At 39.0% G+C, this 18,446-nt stretch overlaps 1 protein-coding gene across 4 annotated transcripts in view; it reads left to right on the top strand.

Annotated features, from left to right (window-relative positions):
• Positions 1-18,446, top strand: part of CHD7 (chromodomain helicase DNA binding protein 7) — a 179,026-nt gene that overhangs the window by 126,510 nt on the left and 34,070 nt on the right. For all 4 annotated transcript variants that reach the window (XM_059902343.1, XM_059902342.1, XM_059902339.1 and 1 more), the window contains exons 8-15: positions 4,274-4,388; positions 7,648-7,731; positions 9,173-9,310; positions 9,393-9,514; positions 9,863-10,106; positions 11,318-11,494; positions 15,632-15,775; positions 16,983-17,238. In XM_059902343.1, coding sequence (XP_059758326.1) covers positions 4,274-4,388; positions 7,648-7,731; positions 9,173-9,310; positions 9,393-9,514; positions 9,863-10,106; positions 11,318-11,494; positions 15,632-15,775; positions 16,983-17,238 — 1,280 coding nt within the window. The remainder of the gene's footprint in view (positions 1-4,273; positions 4,389-7,647; positions 7,732-9,172; positions 9,311-9,392; positions 9,515-9,862; positions 10,107-11,317; positions 11,495-15,631; positions 15,776-16,982; positions 17,239-18,446) is intronic.

Genomic DNA, 18,446 nt, shown 5'->3' with positions numbered 1-18,446 from the left:
GGACAAACATATTTATTGATAACATAAAAGTTAAATGTACTTTAAACTTTTTAAATGTACTTTAAGCTTTTTGAGGCAAGGAACTCAAGTACCATATTAATAAATTCTAGGGTTAAAGAGAGGCTTTGGGGAGCTGTCAGAACAGCTTAAGAAACGTTCCACACACATATATGTTTATTATATATACACACACGCACGTCTGTCTACCTACCTACCTACCAACAAGGAAAACCAATGCCTTTATAGTGATACTTCCAATTTTATTTCAGTACCACAGGGTTCATTCTATTCTTTCCCCTTCCAATATTAATAACTCCATTTTTCGACTATGAGAAACCTGGCTCCTATTTTCCATAATATATTTTCTTATTTATTAATCCTAGGATATATAGGAAGTGCTTTCAGAATTACTAGACCATATTTCTGTGAAAAAGACGCCTGCTAACTAGCGTTCATTCAGTATTTGTGTAGAGTTCTTTTGTCTTTAGCCTGATGCTGTAGAGGCTAAATGCTTTTTCCAGTATTTCCTCAAGTTAGTTCTTCTCCTCCCAGCCCCCCTTTAGTGCAATGTTATTTGCTACTCAGTTTGGTTCATTAGCTTCTGTTTGTATTTGTATTCCATTTTAGGCCTCACCCCATCCTTGTTGATTTTCTTTTCTTTTTCTTTTTTCTTTTTTTTGCTTTTTTCCAAGTTCATGAAATATTAACACGGTTCAATAGTCAGAACTGTACACAAAATGATACCCAAAGAAGAAGTGCCATCCTCCCTTCCTTTCCACCTCATTCCTACTTACCTTTTCATTAATCCCAGATTTATCCTTCCTGTAAGTTTTGGCATGAATGTGCAGATAGGTAGATACATAGGTCGATTTTATATATTATTTCCCCTTCTTCCTTAAACACAAAAGAATAGCATCAGTACACATTTGCACTTTGCTTTTTTCACAGTACTGTGTATACTAAGTTATTCAACATCAGTTCATAGAGTCTTCCTCATTCTTTGTTACAACTGCCTAGTACTCCTTTGCATGTCTGTGTCATAACTTATCCAACCAATCTCCTGGGTATGCCGGCATGTAAATGGCTTCTGATATTTTATAGTTACAGATAATGCTGCAATATATATTCTCATGCCTATGTATTTTTGAATTCTTGGAGGCATAGCTTCAGGGTGAATTTTTAGAATTGGGATTGCTAGATCAAAAGGCATACATAAATGTAGTTCTGTTAGACATTGCAAAATTCCCTTCCAGAAGTGTTGTGTCAGTTTGCATTCCTACCAACAATGTAGGAGAGCACCTATTTCCCCACAACCTTTCCAGTGTAGTGTGGTGGGTTTTTTTTTGTTGTTTTGTTTTTTGTTTTTTTTACTTTCTGTGGAAATTTGTATTTCAGTGTGGTTTTAATTAGTATTTTCTTTTATTGTGAGTGATTTAGAACATCTTTTCATAAATTTAATGAGCAGTTTTGTATCTTGTTCTGTCAATTATGTGTTCCTATCTCTTGCCCATTTTTCTATTGTGCTTCCCTCAATTTTTAACAGTTCTTTATATATGTGGGATATTAGTCCTTAATCTGTGTTATATGTTGTAGCTATCTTTTCCCAGTTTCCGTTGTCATTTGGCTTTATTTATTGTTGGTTATAGCATTGTAAGTTTTTAAAAGTGTTTTGCATATTTAGATTTATTAATCTTTCCTTTTATAGGATCTGACTTTTGAATCATAGTTAGAAAGCTTTTTCCTACACCCTGGTTAAAGAGGAATTTGCCATGTTTTCCTCTAGTACTTGAATGGTTTCATTTTCTCTGTTTAGGTGCTTGATCCACTTGGTGTTAACTCTTGTATATGGGGCAAAGCATGACTCTAATTTTTTATTCTTTTCCAAATATTGTTGTTCCAGCACCATTATTAAAAAGCACATCTTTGCCCCGGTGATTTGAGATGCAGTCTTTATCATGAACTAAAGATACATATTTATTGTATCCATATCTGTTCTTTATTCTAATCCTTTGCTCTATCTCTTCACGAGTCAGTAGCACACTATTTTACTTATAGAGGATTTATAGTGTATTTTAATATCTGATTTATCTAGTTTCTCCTAAGATGTTTCCTCTTTAGTGTTTTCCTAGATGTTTTGCATGTTTATTTTTATATATAAATCTAGCATTCACTTGTCTAACTCCATTAAAATGGTTGTTTATATTTTTATTTACATTGTGTTAAATTACAAATTTATGATTTATGATGTTGAGTCATGCTATCTAAAAACAAGGATGTCTTTCCAGTTGGTTCAACTTGATTTTCGTATCTTTTAGGAGGGTTTTAAATACTTCCTTGTGCAAGTTTCACACACTTCTTATTAAATATATTACCAAGTATTTTATCTTTGTTGATACTGTAAAAGAGGTTTTCCCTAATGCTATTTCCTCTAACTGGCTATTATTTGTGTGAATGGAGACATTTGACTTCTGTCTGTTAATTTTATATCCTGCTGCATAACGGAATTATTTTATTTTATTATTTGAATTAGTTTCCTAATTGATTCTCTAGGGTTTTCCAGTTATGCAGTCATGGCATCTGCAAATAAAGATAGTTTTACTTCTTATTTTCCAATTATCACTCCTCTTGTTGTTTTCTCTCATGTAACAGCATTGGCTAATGCCTGGAATATGATATTGAATAGCAGTGGAGATATGGGCGCCCTTGCCTTGTTTCTGATCCTAGAGCAAAAGCCTGTGGTTCTTCTCCATTTAGTTAAAGCAGAGTCACTGCCTGAAAGTTTCAGCCCAGTTTACAAGAGGGAGAGCAGGGCTGGACCCAGCTGCTCAAGTGCCTGTATCTCCCTTGTGGTCACCCTGGCAGTGCTTTATGGCATGTTCACCTCAGCCAAGGCAAGGGTGCTGACTGCACACATACCTTTTTCTGTCCAATAATTCGGAGACTGGACTAGGTGATTTTTATAATATTTGGTTTCGGTTGTAGCAGTATTGCAAATTATTTATTGAAAATTTGGAAATTACAAGTTGAAAGTAGAAAATAGAATACTTGCAATCTTACCACCCAGAATGATCATTACTAACATTTTGATGCATTTTCATCTAGTCTGTTTTCTCTCTCTCTCTCCCTCTGTGCGCAGGGTTTCTATCAATTCACATCTGTACAAGGCATCTGTATTTAACGTCCTTATCTCCCTTGGTCAATTGTAGAAGGACTAAATCAATCCTACCTATGAAAATGCATATTAGACGTTACATAAATACAAATGATGTGCTATTTAATGTCAGAAGCCTTTTCCATATCATTAATTATTTTTTGAGAGATTTTATAGTGGCTGCATAATTTCTAAGAGTAGTGGTACCTTGATTGTGAAAGTACCTCATTTCTTTTTAATGTCATGGCCAGAAATATAAACAAGAGACAGTCGAGGCCATGGAGGTGGGTGGGGGGTGGCAGAGAGAGGATGGTAGTACAGAAGAATATTGAAATACCAAACGGAAGAATGTCAGAGGTACCATAAAACAGTGACTGTATACCAGTGAGTCTTGGGGATGGACAAGGAAGGGTGGGGAGTATTCAAGTTCAGGTTAGAGAAGACACAGCAAGTGCTCAGCGCAGGCCTGTGGCACGTGTGAACGGGAGGAGACTAAACAGTGCAAGGAGAGGGTAGACGGTAGGGAGTGAAAAATTCACAGGGGACCTCAAGGGGCATCAGTCCTCTCCGAGCTGGGAGACGGGAACTGACCAGGAGCTGGTTGGGGACAAGGGTGTTCCAGAGCTGGTGGTGGCCCTTTGCTGCCCAGCAGTTGTAGAAGGAGGAAGTTAGGTTTACCTTCGCTCTTTTAAATTTGAATTCTTTTACCTTGACAAAAACCTTTTATTTCTCAATTAATGATAAAAGGCTCAAAACGAATTCATAATTAAGGCCACCCTGTAGTGCTAATTGTTTTGTATTGAAGTGTAATCCATTCACTTATGAAAACAGCTTGTTACTAGGTCCTTTTCTTTTCTTTTTTTTTTTTTTAATGGGAGGTGGGTAAGAGAACTGCAGGCCCAGGACAGAAGGCAAATTTTAGGCATTATTATTGATTTTCTTTTCTTATTCTCAAACATTAGTAGTTACATTGAACGTGGCTTGGCAACCTCTGTGAGTAATTAAACAGGTTATTATGTTAATTATCTGTTTAGTTGATTTGGGGGGGAATGATGATGAACATGTATAATAAAAGATTAATTATTTTCTACCTGTTTCAAGTATATTATTTTGTTCTTTTAGCTCTTATCTTCATTGTCAATGGGCATCTGTACAAGATCTGGAAAAAGATAAGAGAATTCAGCAAAAGATTAAACGATTTAAGGCAAAGCAGGGCCAGAACAAATTCCTTTCAGAGGTATGGAAAACCTGGTTAATTTTCTAAAGCATTTACATTTTTAAAATGTTCTGAATTTTGAATTTTAGGTCAGTATATTATTAAGAAAAACTAGTTTGCCTCATTTGGTGCTGTTACTTGCATATTGGTAACTGGTTATTGCTAAAATAATTTGTAAACAGGAAATTTCTCATTCTTCCTGTTGCTTAGTTCTAGAAGATACTGATCCTTATGATACTATGTGGAAATATGATGGTATGATTAAATCTTGTAATGAAAATACAGTTAGTAGACAGTGAAAAAAATAAGTAGGCAAAAGTCCTATTAAGATTTTAGCAGGGTAAAAACGCTACAGTGAGTATTAAGTATAAGTTCTAGGATATAAAAGTTTCTTTCTGTTGGGGGAGGTGTGTGACAAATTTCTTCTGTTCAAGTCAGTGCCTAATTACAGAGAGTTTTCACTGAACTCCTTTTCACAGATTACGTATTATGGTACAGGAGTTGGTATAATATTCTAATACCTTTGCCTGCCCCCCCTTTATCCTAGGTTATCAATTATGATGAGAAGGTACCCATACCTAGGGCAGGGAAGAAGTCCTGCATATTTTAAGAAGTGCCAGGTTCCCCTCCAGTGTAGTCAGTTACATTGACAAAATGCTCTCACAGAATGCTTCCTGGGGTCCCTGGGCTTGTGATCACCAATTTGCTTTCACTTACAGCCTCAAGCAGATAAAAGAGAAACCTTCACATTGAAAGACTAAATTGGCTGACTTATTAGTTTTCCTCTCCATAAGGGAGTTAACAGAATGCAAACTGTAAAGAAGTGTGCAATTTGATGGAAAATAATACCTGCTTCACGACCAACTTCACACACACCGGCCCCTTGTTCGACCCCTTCACACACATCCCCTTGAGATGGGGGAACGGGGGACAGAAGAAAGTTCCGTACTTTTATGTCATAGAGTCAATCCTTATACTCTCAGGTGACAAGTCTGGGTTCTCCTGGAATCTGATTTCCATGCCCCGAAAGGCATATTGTAAAATCTGCACTGGATGGGAGAGCAGGTGGAGGGGCTTCCACTAGACAGATGTGTCCGTGTCACCGAGCACCAGCCTCCTTGCCTGCAGTGGTCAGCGCCAAGGGGTGGAGGTGCTTGGATGGGACTCACTCCTCATGTCCTGGGGAATATGTAGGTGATTCTTTCTTTGAAAGGACAGGTTCTGAGAAAATACTAGGAAGTTCTGTTTTTCATGCCCCTTAATGAAACTGGAGTTAAATGTTTGTGATATTGGGCAAGTTGAAATCCTCAGCTTCCTCCTAGGAAGAGACACTGTACGTTCTGCTGATGTTTCTGTGCATCTGTAGCAGGAAAAGGAAAGAGTACAGTGGTTACCCCCACCCTGGTCCTTCAGTCATGGCTCTGCTCATTAAATTTATCTGTGCTTCTTAGAGTCAGATGCACTTCAGGGACGTGGGCCCGGCCCGAGGTGTGTAGTCTACCTTTATGAGTCTATCTCTGGGAATCACCTGTACCAAGGCTGAAATACATTATCTTGCTGGTAACTTGGCAGCTAGAGATCTCAAGTTTTGTCCTGAATGGAAGTAGCATAAACTTGAGTCTGAAAAGGTGATCTGAAGGTTAACAGGGGAGGATACCAATTCTCTTCCCCTCTTTCTTTCTTATATACACACACGCACCCACACACACCCCCCACCCCCGCTCACCACACACACTGTTTGTCATGTCCCATAGATGGTCCTGGCTTCAGGTACCCCATGGTCTGCTGCTTTGGGATTTTTAGTTATGACCACTTTTGCATTCTCTGTTTCACCTTAGGCTTCCTTTTAAGTCACTGCAACTAAAATCTCTACTCAAAAAGATGATCAAAACTGGAAATTACGTCACACGCATGGTGGCATAGATTACTCGCTTGAAGGATAAAGGTGTTTAGGAGTAAAGTTAAGGATTTTATTTCAGTAATGAAAGATTCTGTTTAAGAACAAGTTGTCTTAGAGCTTTTATCAGAAGAGCCTAGTTTATGGAAAGTTCTACTGTTTATGCTTTACATGAATAATACATAGATATTGTGTACCTAAGTCTAGAAGCTTTGACAAAGCCAATGCATTTAATATATTAACATTTTAAATTAACGGAACATTTCAAAGGTTTTTTTTTGCCTTAGTCATGAACTCTGTGTAAAGCCTGAGGCAGTTGAAACACACTCTGGTATTTCTGGCTTTTGTTTTATAATTCACAGTTCAAAGCATCCAGACTGGGTGCTATAAGTGGGCCCAGGGGCCCAGGGAATGTTTGTTATCCTCAAGCCGACTGTGACCAAACGGCCCTTCAACCTGCAACTCAGGGGACACAAACAGTATCTAAGTGGCTTGTAATACGTCTTTGCAAAGCATTTGAATGAAGTTATATTACTGATAAATGAATCTCTAGAAACACATAATAATGTGTCTTTTCTTTTCTAACTTGTCTGACTCTGACTTCTTTAAAGTATGGCTTAGTCTGTAACTTCCTTTTGAGCCGCATTCTATTCTTTTACATGAGATAACTTTGCAGGCATGCAGCATTGCTTTAGTTTTGTAAAGATGGTTAATCTATTGGCTAAAGAACCCAATTTTTTAAGCCTCATTTCTTTATCCTTAAGAGTTTTAGCCAAATGCTCTATGTTCAGTACAAATAAATCATTAGAACACTTAGATGAACGCCAAGACTGTGTTCAAATGAGGTACTAATACTGATTGGCAAAGACAACCAAACATCATAAGCTCTGTTCACACTAAAATATGGAATTCACTGGTCTCAGCGTTTTTAGCTTTTGAATAACATTCTGCAAATGATGCTATAAGGCATCAGACAGCTCCAATAGTTACGAGACTCCAACAGCACTTACTGTGCATGGCTCTGAGTCTTCATTGCAAGCCGTGGTTTCAAGAATGTTAAATGCATTGCGTGCCATAAGCCTTTTGGATTGCTCATTAGTGAATTATAATTTCACACTTCATTTAAAATATTCTTAAACATTTTCTCACAGTAAAAAGGTTTCACACAGTAATTAAAAGACCCAGTTAACAAAGTCTGAGAAGTCTGATTTCCTCATGGGGAGTGATTTTGCTAAATTGTAGCATTTCAATTAATATAATAGAACTTGCCAAATATAAATTTTGTATTGCTGTGACCCAAGATATTATTGCCTGATGAAAAGTGAAATAGTGTCTACTCTCAGGAGTTAAATAAACATTTTAACTTTTTTTCCTTTGGTGTAGATTGAAGATGAGCTTTTTAATCCAGATTACGTGGAGGTTGACCGGATCATGGACTTTGCACGTAGCACAGATGACCGGGGAGAGGTAACAGAAGATCATTTGTATTAGGAGCCAGTGACTCAGAGAGCTCATGTGTGTTTATGGAGAATGATTGTGGACTCCTAGATCTGGTTCTGGTCAGGGCCTTGGGTTATGACACACTTGCTCTAAACTTAACTGAAATTTATTGACTTACTACTAGTTTTAGGACTTAATAATCACTGTAAATGTGTTTTTTATTTAGTCTGAGAGCTTTTTAAAAGAAATCAGTTTTCAGTGTGAAGCAAATAGATTTTTTGCACAGTTCCAGATATGATCAATAAAGGATTCAATATATTTTGGTACAAATCTATTACATAGCATGAATTTCCCTTATAAATTAAGAGTGCTCTTATAGCAGAATGCAGTTCAAAGATAATTAACATTGGACGTCCTTAGTGAAGCTGATGGACCTCATTTAATGTGGCGCACAGAAGATACTATAAAATCTTTCTCTTTATGAGATCCCAGTCTAGGCATGCCCAGGTTGCTTTGCAGAACCCCAGGAGGTTGTTAAGGACAGTCGGTAGGGCATAAGCGTAAAGACAAGTCTAGTGACTTCTGAGCATTGTGTCTTAGTAAGTATATGCCCACCCACCATGAGGTATGTCATTCTTAGCTTCTTCTTGTAAACTAAACTTTATAAAGTGTTTGGATCTTGCTTGTCTAGTGAGTCTGCAGTGAACTCCCGTTTTACTCCAAACTCTGTATCATGAGGTCCATGATGTTTCAAAGATCGTGTCTGTAACATGATGTTTACCTTTCTAGTTTTGCTAAGTTGTACTTTAAAAAAAAATTTTTTTCCCCATCATATATTTACCTAGTACAGCAAATGTTTGTAACATCACAACCAGGTCAGTGTACCTTGGTCCTGAGATGAAGATCAACAAACCAAAATATTTTCAAGAAGAAAGACAAAGGAAGTCCTATTGATCTGCGTTATCCAAAATATTTTGCTCTGCAGTCTTTCTAGAGCTCAAACACATTATTTTAAAGTGATAGCATGCAAATAGTATCTCTTTAAGAAGAAGGCAGAAATCCTAATAAATTAAAGTCTGTTTCTCATTCTTTAAGAAAGTAGCCAGTTAGGCAAATATGTAAACACACCAAGATGGGTTACCGTATAAGTCTGAATCAGACACCCAATGATTTGCACAGATAAGAATAAGGCTCAAATTCAGCTTTGTTATTTGCTAGCTATGTCTGTATACTTTTTTGGCTTTTGAACATGACTTACCAGTGGCTTAGATAAAAATCAGTTTGTTCTGATAATATTCAATAATGTTATTTCCAGTTTAGACTTGAGACTCTGTAACTAAGGACTCCTCATTCAGTGGTCATAGTTCTAAAACTTCTCCCAGCTCCGTCTCACTGTGTCTGGGGTAGTGTCTGTCGGTAAGTGCGGTAGAGCATGAACCCAACTGTGCTGTGTTTAAACCCGGCCCAGCCTGTGACTCACTACCTGGTGAAGTGGTGCTCACTGCCTTATGAAGACAGCACGTGGGAGCTGAGGCAGGACATAGACCAAGCCAAGATCGAAGAGTTTGAGAAGCTGCTGTCCCGGGAGCCGGAAACAGAGCGCGTGGTAAGGAGGGAGAGTGGCGGTGGCTTTAACGTATGCGGTCTCTGAGAAACCACTAATGGGACTTTTACTATATTTGAAACAGGAGCGACCTCCTGCTGATGACTGGAAGAAATCGGAGAGTTCCAGGGAGTATAAAAACAATAACAAACTCAGGGAATACCAGTTGGAGGGAGTAAACTGGCTACTTTTCAATTGGTACAACATGTACGTAAAACGTGGTTTTTTTTCACTTTAAAAAAAAAGCCTATAGTAGCTCCTTTGTCGTATGTAAAGTATTGATCAAATATAGCTTAACATTTTAACTCGCTAATAGAAATTATTAAGAAAAAAAAGCAAACACTGGAAGTATGCTTAATATTTGTTTACTTAACACATATTAATATAGAGATTGCTAGAAGTGTGTAGAAATAATTTTTATGTCTTAGAGCATTTTGTTTGAAACTCTATTTTATTGTATCTAAGGGAACATCTAAGGCATGCATTTATGAGTATGAAAGCACTGTCTTGTATGTATACTTACTAAAGTTTCCTTGTTTTATTTCCCTCCCAAAGGCGAAACTGCATTTTAGCAGATGAAATGGGTTTGGGAAAAACTATCCAGTCCATTACATTTCTCTATGAGATATATTTGAAAGGAATCCATGGCCCTTTTTTAGTAATTGCCCCATTGTCCACAATCCCCAACTGGGAAAGGGAATTCCGGACCTGGACAGAGTTGAACGTGGTTGTGTATCATGGGAGTCAAGCTAGTCGTCGGACCATTCAGTTGTATGAAATGTACTTCAAAGATCCCCAGGTAAAGCATCACAGGCGGGCGGTCCTTATGCTTATAGACATTTTAAGGCGTCGAATGTTAAAATGGTCTCAGGCCTTTGGCAGGGGAGGTCTAGACTTTGCAGATAGAGAAATTTGCTTTAGATTTCTTACCCAATTTGTGTTTGTATTATAATTCCACATCTTTTGTTTGCAGCTCTTTATTTTTATAGCCTTGGTCATTCTAATTATTAGAATGAATGAAATTTTGTTTTACCTTGGATGACTGCTAAAAATCATTTAATGTGTTGATATGCTAATTAGGTTTATTTTGCAAGCCCTAGAAGAAAGCGAAACAAAAAATGGAGTTTTTAAATGTGAATGGAAAGAATATTGTGTTATTTATTGTTACTAGAAGTGAAAAACATTAGGTATGTAGTATTAACTGGTACATTGAATGAAATATACCCAAAGGGGAGAATTTATACTTTGGCTCTTAGTAGCAACTGCTGTGATTTTTAACTCATTTTAGTTACCTGTCTGCAATTATCCTATGATATTGACAGTGAAGCATTATAAATGACAAAGAAAGAAGAATAAATAGTATATGCTAAAATAGTTTTAAGCAGTAGGTGGTAAATGGAAGTCCTATAGCTGGGAATAGGACAGAATTTTGTTTTCTATGTTTGTTTACCTTGAGTGTAAAATCTGACCTACAATTAAATACTTAAAGGAGAAACAAACTAAAATCTATTTTGGTGTTGATCTTTAGACTTGGGGAATTGTTGTAAGTTCTGTCCTGAGTTGAATGTTCTTTTCGTGTTAGCACGTTAAAAGTAAAAAGCAAGTTACAAAAGTTTAGATAAATAAATAAAAAGTTTTAAAAAGTAAAAACGGTTTTAAAAAGTTGTCTTAGTACATAATCTCTTTGGCCTTTCGCCTCCTGGAGTCTCTAGGATGTAACTAGAATGGGCACACTTAGTGACTCTTTACTGCATGTGATCTGTAAGGAAATTGGGTTGGAAATTTTACTAACAATTTTCAGACTTCCTTGAAAAAGGTAAGGTTTTAAAACTCTTGTTGTACCATAAGAGCTTAAAACCTCCAAAACACCTTGAAAACAAAGTATAAGTGTTACCTAGAAAAAAGATGTCCCCAAGGGGATCAATACATATATTTTATGCTATTTATTCATCCTTAAAGTTATTAATGTAATCTTTAATGCTAAGTAATAAACCAGAGTTGTTCTTGTAGGGTCGAGTGATAAAGGGGTCCTATAAGTTTCATGCCATCATCACTACGTTTGAGATGATTCTGACCGATTGTCCTGAGCTGCGGAATATTCCCTGGCGCTGCGTGGTCATTGATGAAGCCCACAGGCTGAAGAATCGGAACTGCAAGCTGTTGGAGGGACTCAAGCTGATGGACTTGGTCAGTGGTCATGTTGGCGCTTCCCTTGACCCCGAGTAGAATTGTCACTGACTCGGTACTCCTGCTGCTCTGAATCTGACTGATACCTTTGAAGGGTGTTTGCAAAGCCTGTCAAATACTGTGATGTATGCTCCTGCGCTTTCAGTGACTTAGAAGTTGCTGCTGTCTTCCTGATTCTCACGCTGTTGGCTGGTGTCTTTGCACAGTTGTATCACAGCAGAGGATAGTCATGGTATTTTCACTGAAATGAGTTTCCAGTATTTGCTTTTCCCTTTTGTGGGTAAATACTGCCGTTTCATAAGCTGTTGGGCCAAATGTTAACTCCGTGATGATAATCCAGTTATATTCCAGGGCTCATAGGTTTTGGCGTCCAGGGGCCAGGAGGACTTGTAGGTGCAGGTTCTCAGTAAGTTGAACGGATATCTGGAATTGGTTCAGTTCATGCAATCACTTAGAAGTCTGGGGCATTGCAAGACCTTGAGTTTGATCTGGAATTTTAGACATGTCTATCCCATACTCTTCCAGCTTCCTAAGGGATAGTCAGGGCTTCCTGATTAGATTTTTCTAGATTTTTTTTCAGTAGGAGTATCATAGGAAAACATATTGTAGAAGTGGTAGAATTTGATTGATTTTCCTTTCCACACTGCTGTATGATTTTCTAGCAGAAATTACTACATGACTCAGTCATCCTCAGGTTTCTTTTCACTCTATAGTTTACAAGGTGGGTTTTGATCACTTGTTTTTATTTTTAATGTACATTTAAGAAGCGAAGATATTGTTATTTAGCATGTCTTGGATGTTTTGCTGAGCTTTTTAAAAATACAAAAAGATTTTAAATATCCCTTTAATGTTGACTTCTATAGATTAATTTGATCTCTCGTTAATCGAGAGTTTGAGATGGGAAGGAATATGCTATATGTTCACGGCTGTAAATTTCTTACTGAAGACTGGTACCACCGAAAAGAACAGTTAAAAGCTTTTCTGTTGCAGCTGGTTCTTTGAAGCAGCTTCTTTTATTCCTAAATTAAGGGGATTGGATCAGCCAGCTATTCTTTTAATTAAAAACAAACAAAAATCAAGTTTTGTTTAAAGGAAAAAGTCTGACTGAATTATCCTATTTAGGATGGGATTCCCCATCCTTAAGACCTTTCTCAGAGCAGTTTTGTATTATTTGGTGTTCAGTCCACAAAACAAATTAGAACACTTGTAAATGGTGAACAGTCTTGAAGACATGAATAAGCATATGGAAAAGGGAAACTCTGTGGCTGTATTTGGTCTCTCTAGGTGATATTTTAGTCTTACATTGAAGTAAACCTATTAATGTTTAGGTGAACATTAATTCTCATGAAATATCTAACGACGTCTTCTGAGTAGGGACCCACCTTCACAGTGGTCCATATAAGACACAGTTATGGCACCATTTCCTGAAGGCTTAGATTGTCATCTGAGTTTATTTCAGTTGTTTTCTCTTATTAGTGTCTGTGCTCCCAGGTAGTGGATTCTTACGGCAAAACAGCCCTTCATTGGTGAGCACAGTTCGTTTAACTGTCAACATCAAACAACCTAATTGTCGCTGGGAGATTTCAAAGGATTTTCTGTTGTTTATAGTAACACTTCATTGATGGATTAGAATTTGCTACCCAGATAACTTTTCTGTTACATATTGCAGTGTTCCCTAACCATTTTCACATAATGGCACATATAGAAAGTGATATTTGTATATCATACTGGGGTAAGCTGAGAAGGCTGGCCACTACTGCAGGTGACCGGCCCTGGGATCCTGACTGTCACAGCCATGCCGGCTGCCCCAAGGACTTGGCATACCTGTAACTCATTCATGTCTCACCATGGGAAGCTCTGATTAACAAATGAACAAAATAATTCTTTTTGTGATGATCAAGAATCTTCACTTTCACAAGAGTTGTTTTCTAGATGGAACACATTACTATTGTTCAGAGTTAGAATATAATTATATTTGTCCAGTTCTGAGCAGCTCATTGCCTGGTCTTTAAGTCCTTACTTAAAATATCCATCATGAGAACTTATACACTGGCCACTTTTTGTTCATCTTTTCTAGAGTAAGTCACGGTGAAAATAGCAAATAATAACTATATCCAGCTATGGAGCAGGTCACAGGGAACTAGACGCAGTTACGATGGAAGTGATTCGCGTTATCTTTAAGTGCGTTCTGAGAAAGGGAGGACCAGTGAATGTCTTCAACTCTCCCATCACAAAGGAAATTCTTGTGAAGATGCTGGGATGAGGGACATTTACGGTCCCCACTGTCCTCCACGGGAGCCCTGGAAGCAGGGCCATCTCCTTGTCCCTTCTTGACAAGGAGGGGACTCTCTGGAGGTGGCAGTAGTTCTTCATGGATGCTGTTATCTCATCTTTCATTGTCAGGAGGCCTCACACAAATTAAAGACTCTGCTGAAATGAAATTAAATGGACGCCACTCCATCAGAGCTAAAAAGAATGGTAACATTTTCAAGCCGAAAGCCTAGCTGCTGACATAGTTGAGCTTGGAGGTGATAAGCTTGATAGCCCGTCTCTTACCTGACGTTTTGTGACACCTGTATATTAATTGTATGTTACATAATAGTTACTTTCAAAGGGAAACCTGGTTTTGTTTTGCTACCCATGCAAGCTTACCAAAGGGTCATATATGTAATCATTTAGTGTAACTGGTTTTAAACAGACCTTGAGGGGAAGCAGCATAAAAAAGAAGTTCTTTTTTTTTTCCTCCAAATAAGTTAATTTTGAAATTAATAACTTAAAAGGCTTTTTCTGAAGTACTGATATTTGGTTAGCGGCTCAGCATTTCACTTGGTCACAAAGGATATAAAAAAACTAGGAGACAATCTTTAGTACCAACACAACTCTCCCACAGCAGTAACTCTTTTCCTGAATCTATGGCAATATTTTAAACAATTCTTGGATAAAGTAATTTTGGACTTGAATATGTCAGGGACCGTGGCCCAGGTTACTCACCAGTATGGTTATACGTTAGAAAATCCTGAATTGATTTGCAAGCTTCTTACTCTTTATGAATTTAATGAGTTGGAAGATGATGATGGTCTGTGTATCTTCCTGAATCAGAGACCTCTTATTCAAAAGGGAGCAAAGGAAGAATAAAAAGCAAATTGAACTGCTTCACCTCGCTTTCAAAGTACTCCATTGACAGATAAGACACGGTAGGTACTGAGAAAAAGAGCATGCCCTTAGGTGTATCGCCATCCAGTGTTTACTGAGCACATATTCTCCGCTCAGCAGCCAAGCCTTATCGGACTTCCAGTTGAGTCAGAATATTGCTTTTGAACCTCCTAGAAGGTGTAGCCACTTTTTGAAACAGCTTTAGTAACTGGACTGTGTACCAGATGGCCAAAGTAGAAAATAATAAGGCCCTTCAGATTAATAAATCCACCGTCGTTAAGACTGGTCACCATGTCGGATACGTGGAAGTATGAGGACAAGGGTACAAATGCATAAGGAAAGCTGGAGAAAGAGCTCGTAAACAGGAAGAATTGCTTTAAAGAAATACGTGCCTCGGTTCAAGGAGACAAAGTTAGAAATAGCATCTATTTAAAAAAAAAAAAAGTGATTGTGGTATTCAAAACCAAGCTGACCTCTTTGCTAGTTTGAAATGTTTGTAGAAGAAAATAGTTTTTCATGTGCTGTTGCCTGTGGAAGACCTTCTTTTGTCTCTGAAGTGAGTCATGCAGGAAGTAGATGGGGAGGGAGGGAGCCCTGTTGGTGTGGAAAGCAGAAAGAAGCACGCGAGCTTTGTCTGAGCCTAGGGATTTGAGGAAAAACCTTAAACTTTGGTGGGGAAAGAAGCCTCAAGATGTAGGGGACCTGCGAAGCCACGGCACCAAAATGTTTCCTGGGACCTAAAAAATCCCAGGAAAAAACAAAACGGCAAGACACGTTTACGGGGTCCGGGAGTCTATCTGAAGCAGAGACCACATCTCTCGCATCTCCACCTTCGGATCTAATTCCTGTATTTTATGCAGGGTGGGTGCTGAATTTCAGCGTTCGTGAGTGGAAGTCGGAAGATGCCTGTATCGAGAGAGGCTTTGGTGTTAAGAGATGCGCTTTGTTATGATTTGCTCAGTCGCTCTCCTCGCACCCCTGTAGGAACACAAAGTGCTGCTGACGGGGACCCCGCTCCAGAACACCGTGGAAGAGCTCTTCAGCTTGCTTCACTTCTTGGAACCAGGTCGATTCCCTTCGGAAACCACCTTTATGCAAGAATTTGGTGATCTGAAAACCGAAGAACAGGTACCTACCAAGCCTCCTTTGTATTTCAGTCACGTAATTGAAGATTAACCCCCGAAAGGGCAGAGCGTTAAGATTTAACCATTTAAAAATGTAAATTATATCCATTCCCCCCTGCCCCCAACCTCAGTAGACAGGTGAGCTTTACACCCCCTTTCCTTGGACATTCTGAGTCTTCGTTAAGGTGGTGTTCTGATTGGTTTGTTTGTCCCTTTGCCCTCCGGAAGGGCTGTTGAGATTCATAGAGAGGTTCCATACCTGTTCATGTACTTTTCAGCCGCTGTGCTATTGAGTTTGGTGGTTTTGCCATGTATGCTTTTGGGTGTCGTGTCAGAAACTGCTGAAATTTGTCGAGCCGTTTCCCTCCTGGGGTTCTGAGGTTCTAGTCTTATTTCTTACTTGGTCACATTGCTTACTTTTCTTGAGTCTACATATTTTCATTTAGAAACATGGGTCCTAACTACCCTGCAGGATTTCTGTGAGAAATAAATATGGTATTGCCTATGAAAAGTGGTCGGTTATTTCATACATCGTAAGAGTTATATTGGTGTAGGTTATCAGGCTGTATTTGAGATAAACATGGAGATACGCTTGAAATCTTGGTCTCCATATGCCCCCTCCCCTGACTTACTGTCTGAAACCTCTTAGCTTAGTTCAAAGTGGAGTCTGTTTTGTCTTGTTTTGCTTTTCTTAAAATAAGAGCTGTCAGGTGTGCGGTACCCTATTGCCGGTCAACAGAAGAGAGAACAGAGAGGGACGTCCCAGCACGCTCACTGGTGCAGCGACCGGATAGCTCCTTGGCTTCCTCACACTTTCTATCAGCTCTTTCTAGAAAGGAAGAGAATTGAAGTGTGGCACTCCCATGACATTGTCTCTTCCTTCCTCATCATCGCAAAGGCTTAAGACAGACAGAAGGGAAAACTAACAGAATAAGCGGGGTTCTTTTCTGCTGTGTTGTACCGTTCAAGCCTCCTGGCTGTTCAGGACTCCTGGGCAAGCGAAGTAGCCCATCGGAAATTGGCCACACAACCTTCATGCACTTCTGTTATGAGATCTGTAATGTAAGATCAGTGCCTTCATACCCTTCCTGGGCTTTGACAAATGGAAATGAAGGGTAAATAAATAAGAGAATCGTGGTTTTTCATGTTAGTATATGTTTTACCATGCAAGCAAGTCATGATACCGGTATTTACTTGAGGTCCTTTTTTAGGTGCAAAAACTCCAGGCTATTCTAAAGCCAATGATGTTGAGACGTCTCAAAGAGGACGTGGAAAAGAACTTGGCCCCCAAAGAAGAAACGATCATCGAAGTCGAGCTAACAAACATTCAGAAGAAATATTACCGAGCCATCCTTGAGAAGAATTTTACGTTTCTTTCCAAAGGTGGTGGTCAAGCTAACGTACCCAACCTTTTAAACACTATGATGGAATTACGGAAGTGCTGCAATCATCCCTACCTTATTAACGGTAAGCTGCCCGCCTGGCACCTTGTTTCAGTAATTGTCAAAACCCCAGAAATCCTTTTCTCCCTCCAGACTGATGATTTTATGGTTCATAGTCATCCCAGTGTGGGTTTCATCATCTTCCTATTCTTCACAAAGCCTCCTTCTCTGTAGCTGAGGGTGCCAGGACCGTTGTCCCCACCGACCCCTGAAGCAGGACCTCCGCTCACCTTTCCTGTGTCTGCATCTCACCCCTTGAAGGGAGGTGTTGGTGCTCGGTGGCTAGAAGTCATCAAACATGGTAACAGTTAAAGAGAAATTAGCCCCTGATTGAGGGTTCCTTGCTCTGTATGTGTGTGTGTTTAGGTCAGAGAAGTTAAAGAGCACCTTTGGGGTGAGAGGCAGCTGTCAGCTGTCTCAAGACTTTTTTTTTTTTTTTTTTTTTTTTTCAAGACTTTGATGAGAGAAAAGTTCTTGCAGTCTGGAGGCCTCTAGCATCCATTCTCTAAGAGTTGAGAGGTTATCGAGCGTTGATAATAGTTGGTTCCTGGTGCTGACGGATGCTTCGTGGTCTTCTTGTTTTCTTAACTAAATTGATAGTGTTATGAACTGATATGAGTAAAAACCTGTATCATACCCTTCCAAAAATCATTAGAGGAATAAAGCTTTCATGCCTATGTTGTGTAAGATACTCTGGGGAATACAAGAACCTTCAGTCTGTGAGGGATTGAGATTAGGAAAGCTGTTAGAAAGCGATGGCATTGAGACAAGGATTTTGTCAGTCAGGGTTAGAAAAAGAAAGGGCATTTAGACTGATGTAATCACATGAACAAAGGGAAGGAGGCAAGAGAACAAAGGGGGAACCTGCCCAAGGTGTGAAGGACGCGTAAGAAACAGTGGGACAGTGAACCTTAGACACAGTGGGACCTTGTGGGAAGCCCAGGTGCTAGCTCGTGGAGTTTCGGTGAAGCTTGGAAATGATTAGAAATGTGATTCAGGATGATTGATCTGGCAACGTCGTATAAAACAGACGGGAGTAGGGAAAGACATACAAGCGGAAAGCCCCGCTAGGAGGCGACTGCTGTAGTCCAGGCCGGAGTTAATGTGGGTTAAAGAAAAGTGACAGCCAGCTGAATCAGGGTGCTTGTGTTCACTTATAACTGGCCAGCGGTTCAGTTAGGCTCCTTTCCGGGGGGGAAGGAGCAAAGCCAGGTTTGTCATCGTCACACTCTG

This window comes from Balaenoptera ricei, chromosome 17 (assembly GCF_028023285.1).
Source record: "Balaenoptera ricei isolate mBalRic1 chromosome 17, mBalRic1.hap2, whole genome shotgun sequence".
Taxonomy (NCBI): Eukaryota; Metazoa; Chordata; class Mammalia; order Artiodactyla; family Balaenopteridae; genus Balaenoptera; species Balaenoptera ricei.
Note: the sequence above shows the minus strand (reverse complement) of the source record. Positions and strands in the feature narration are given on the sequence as shown.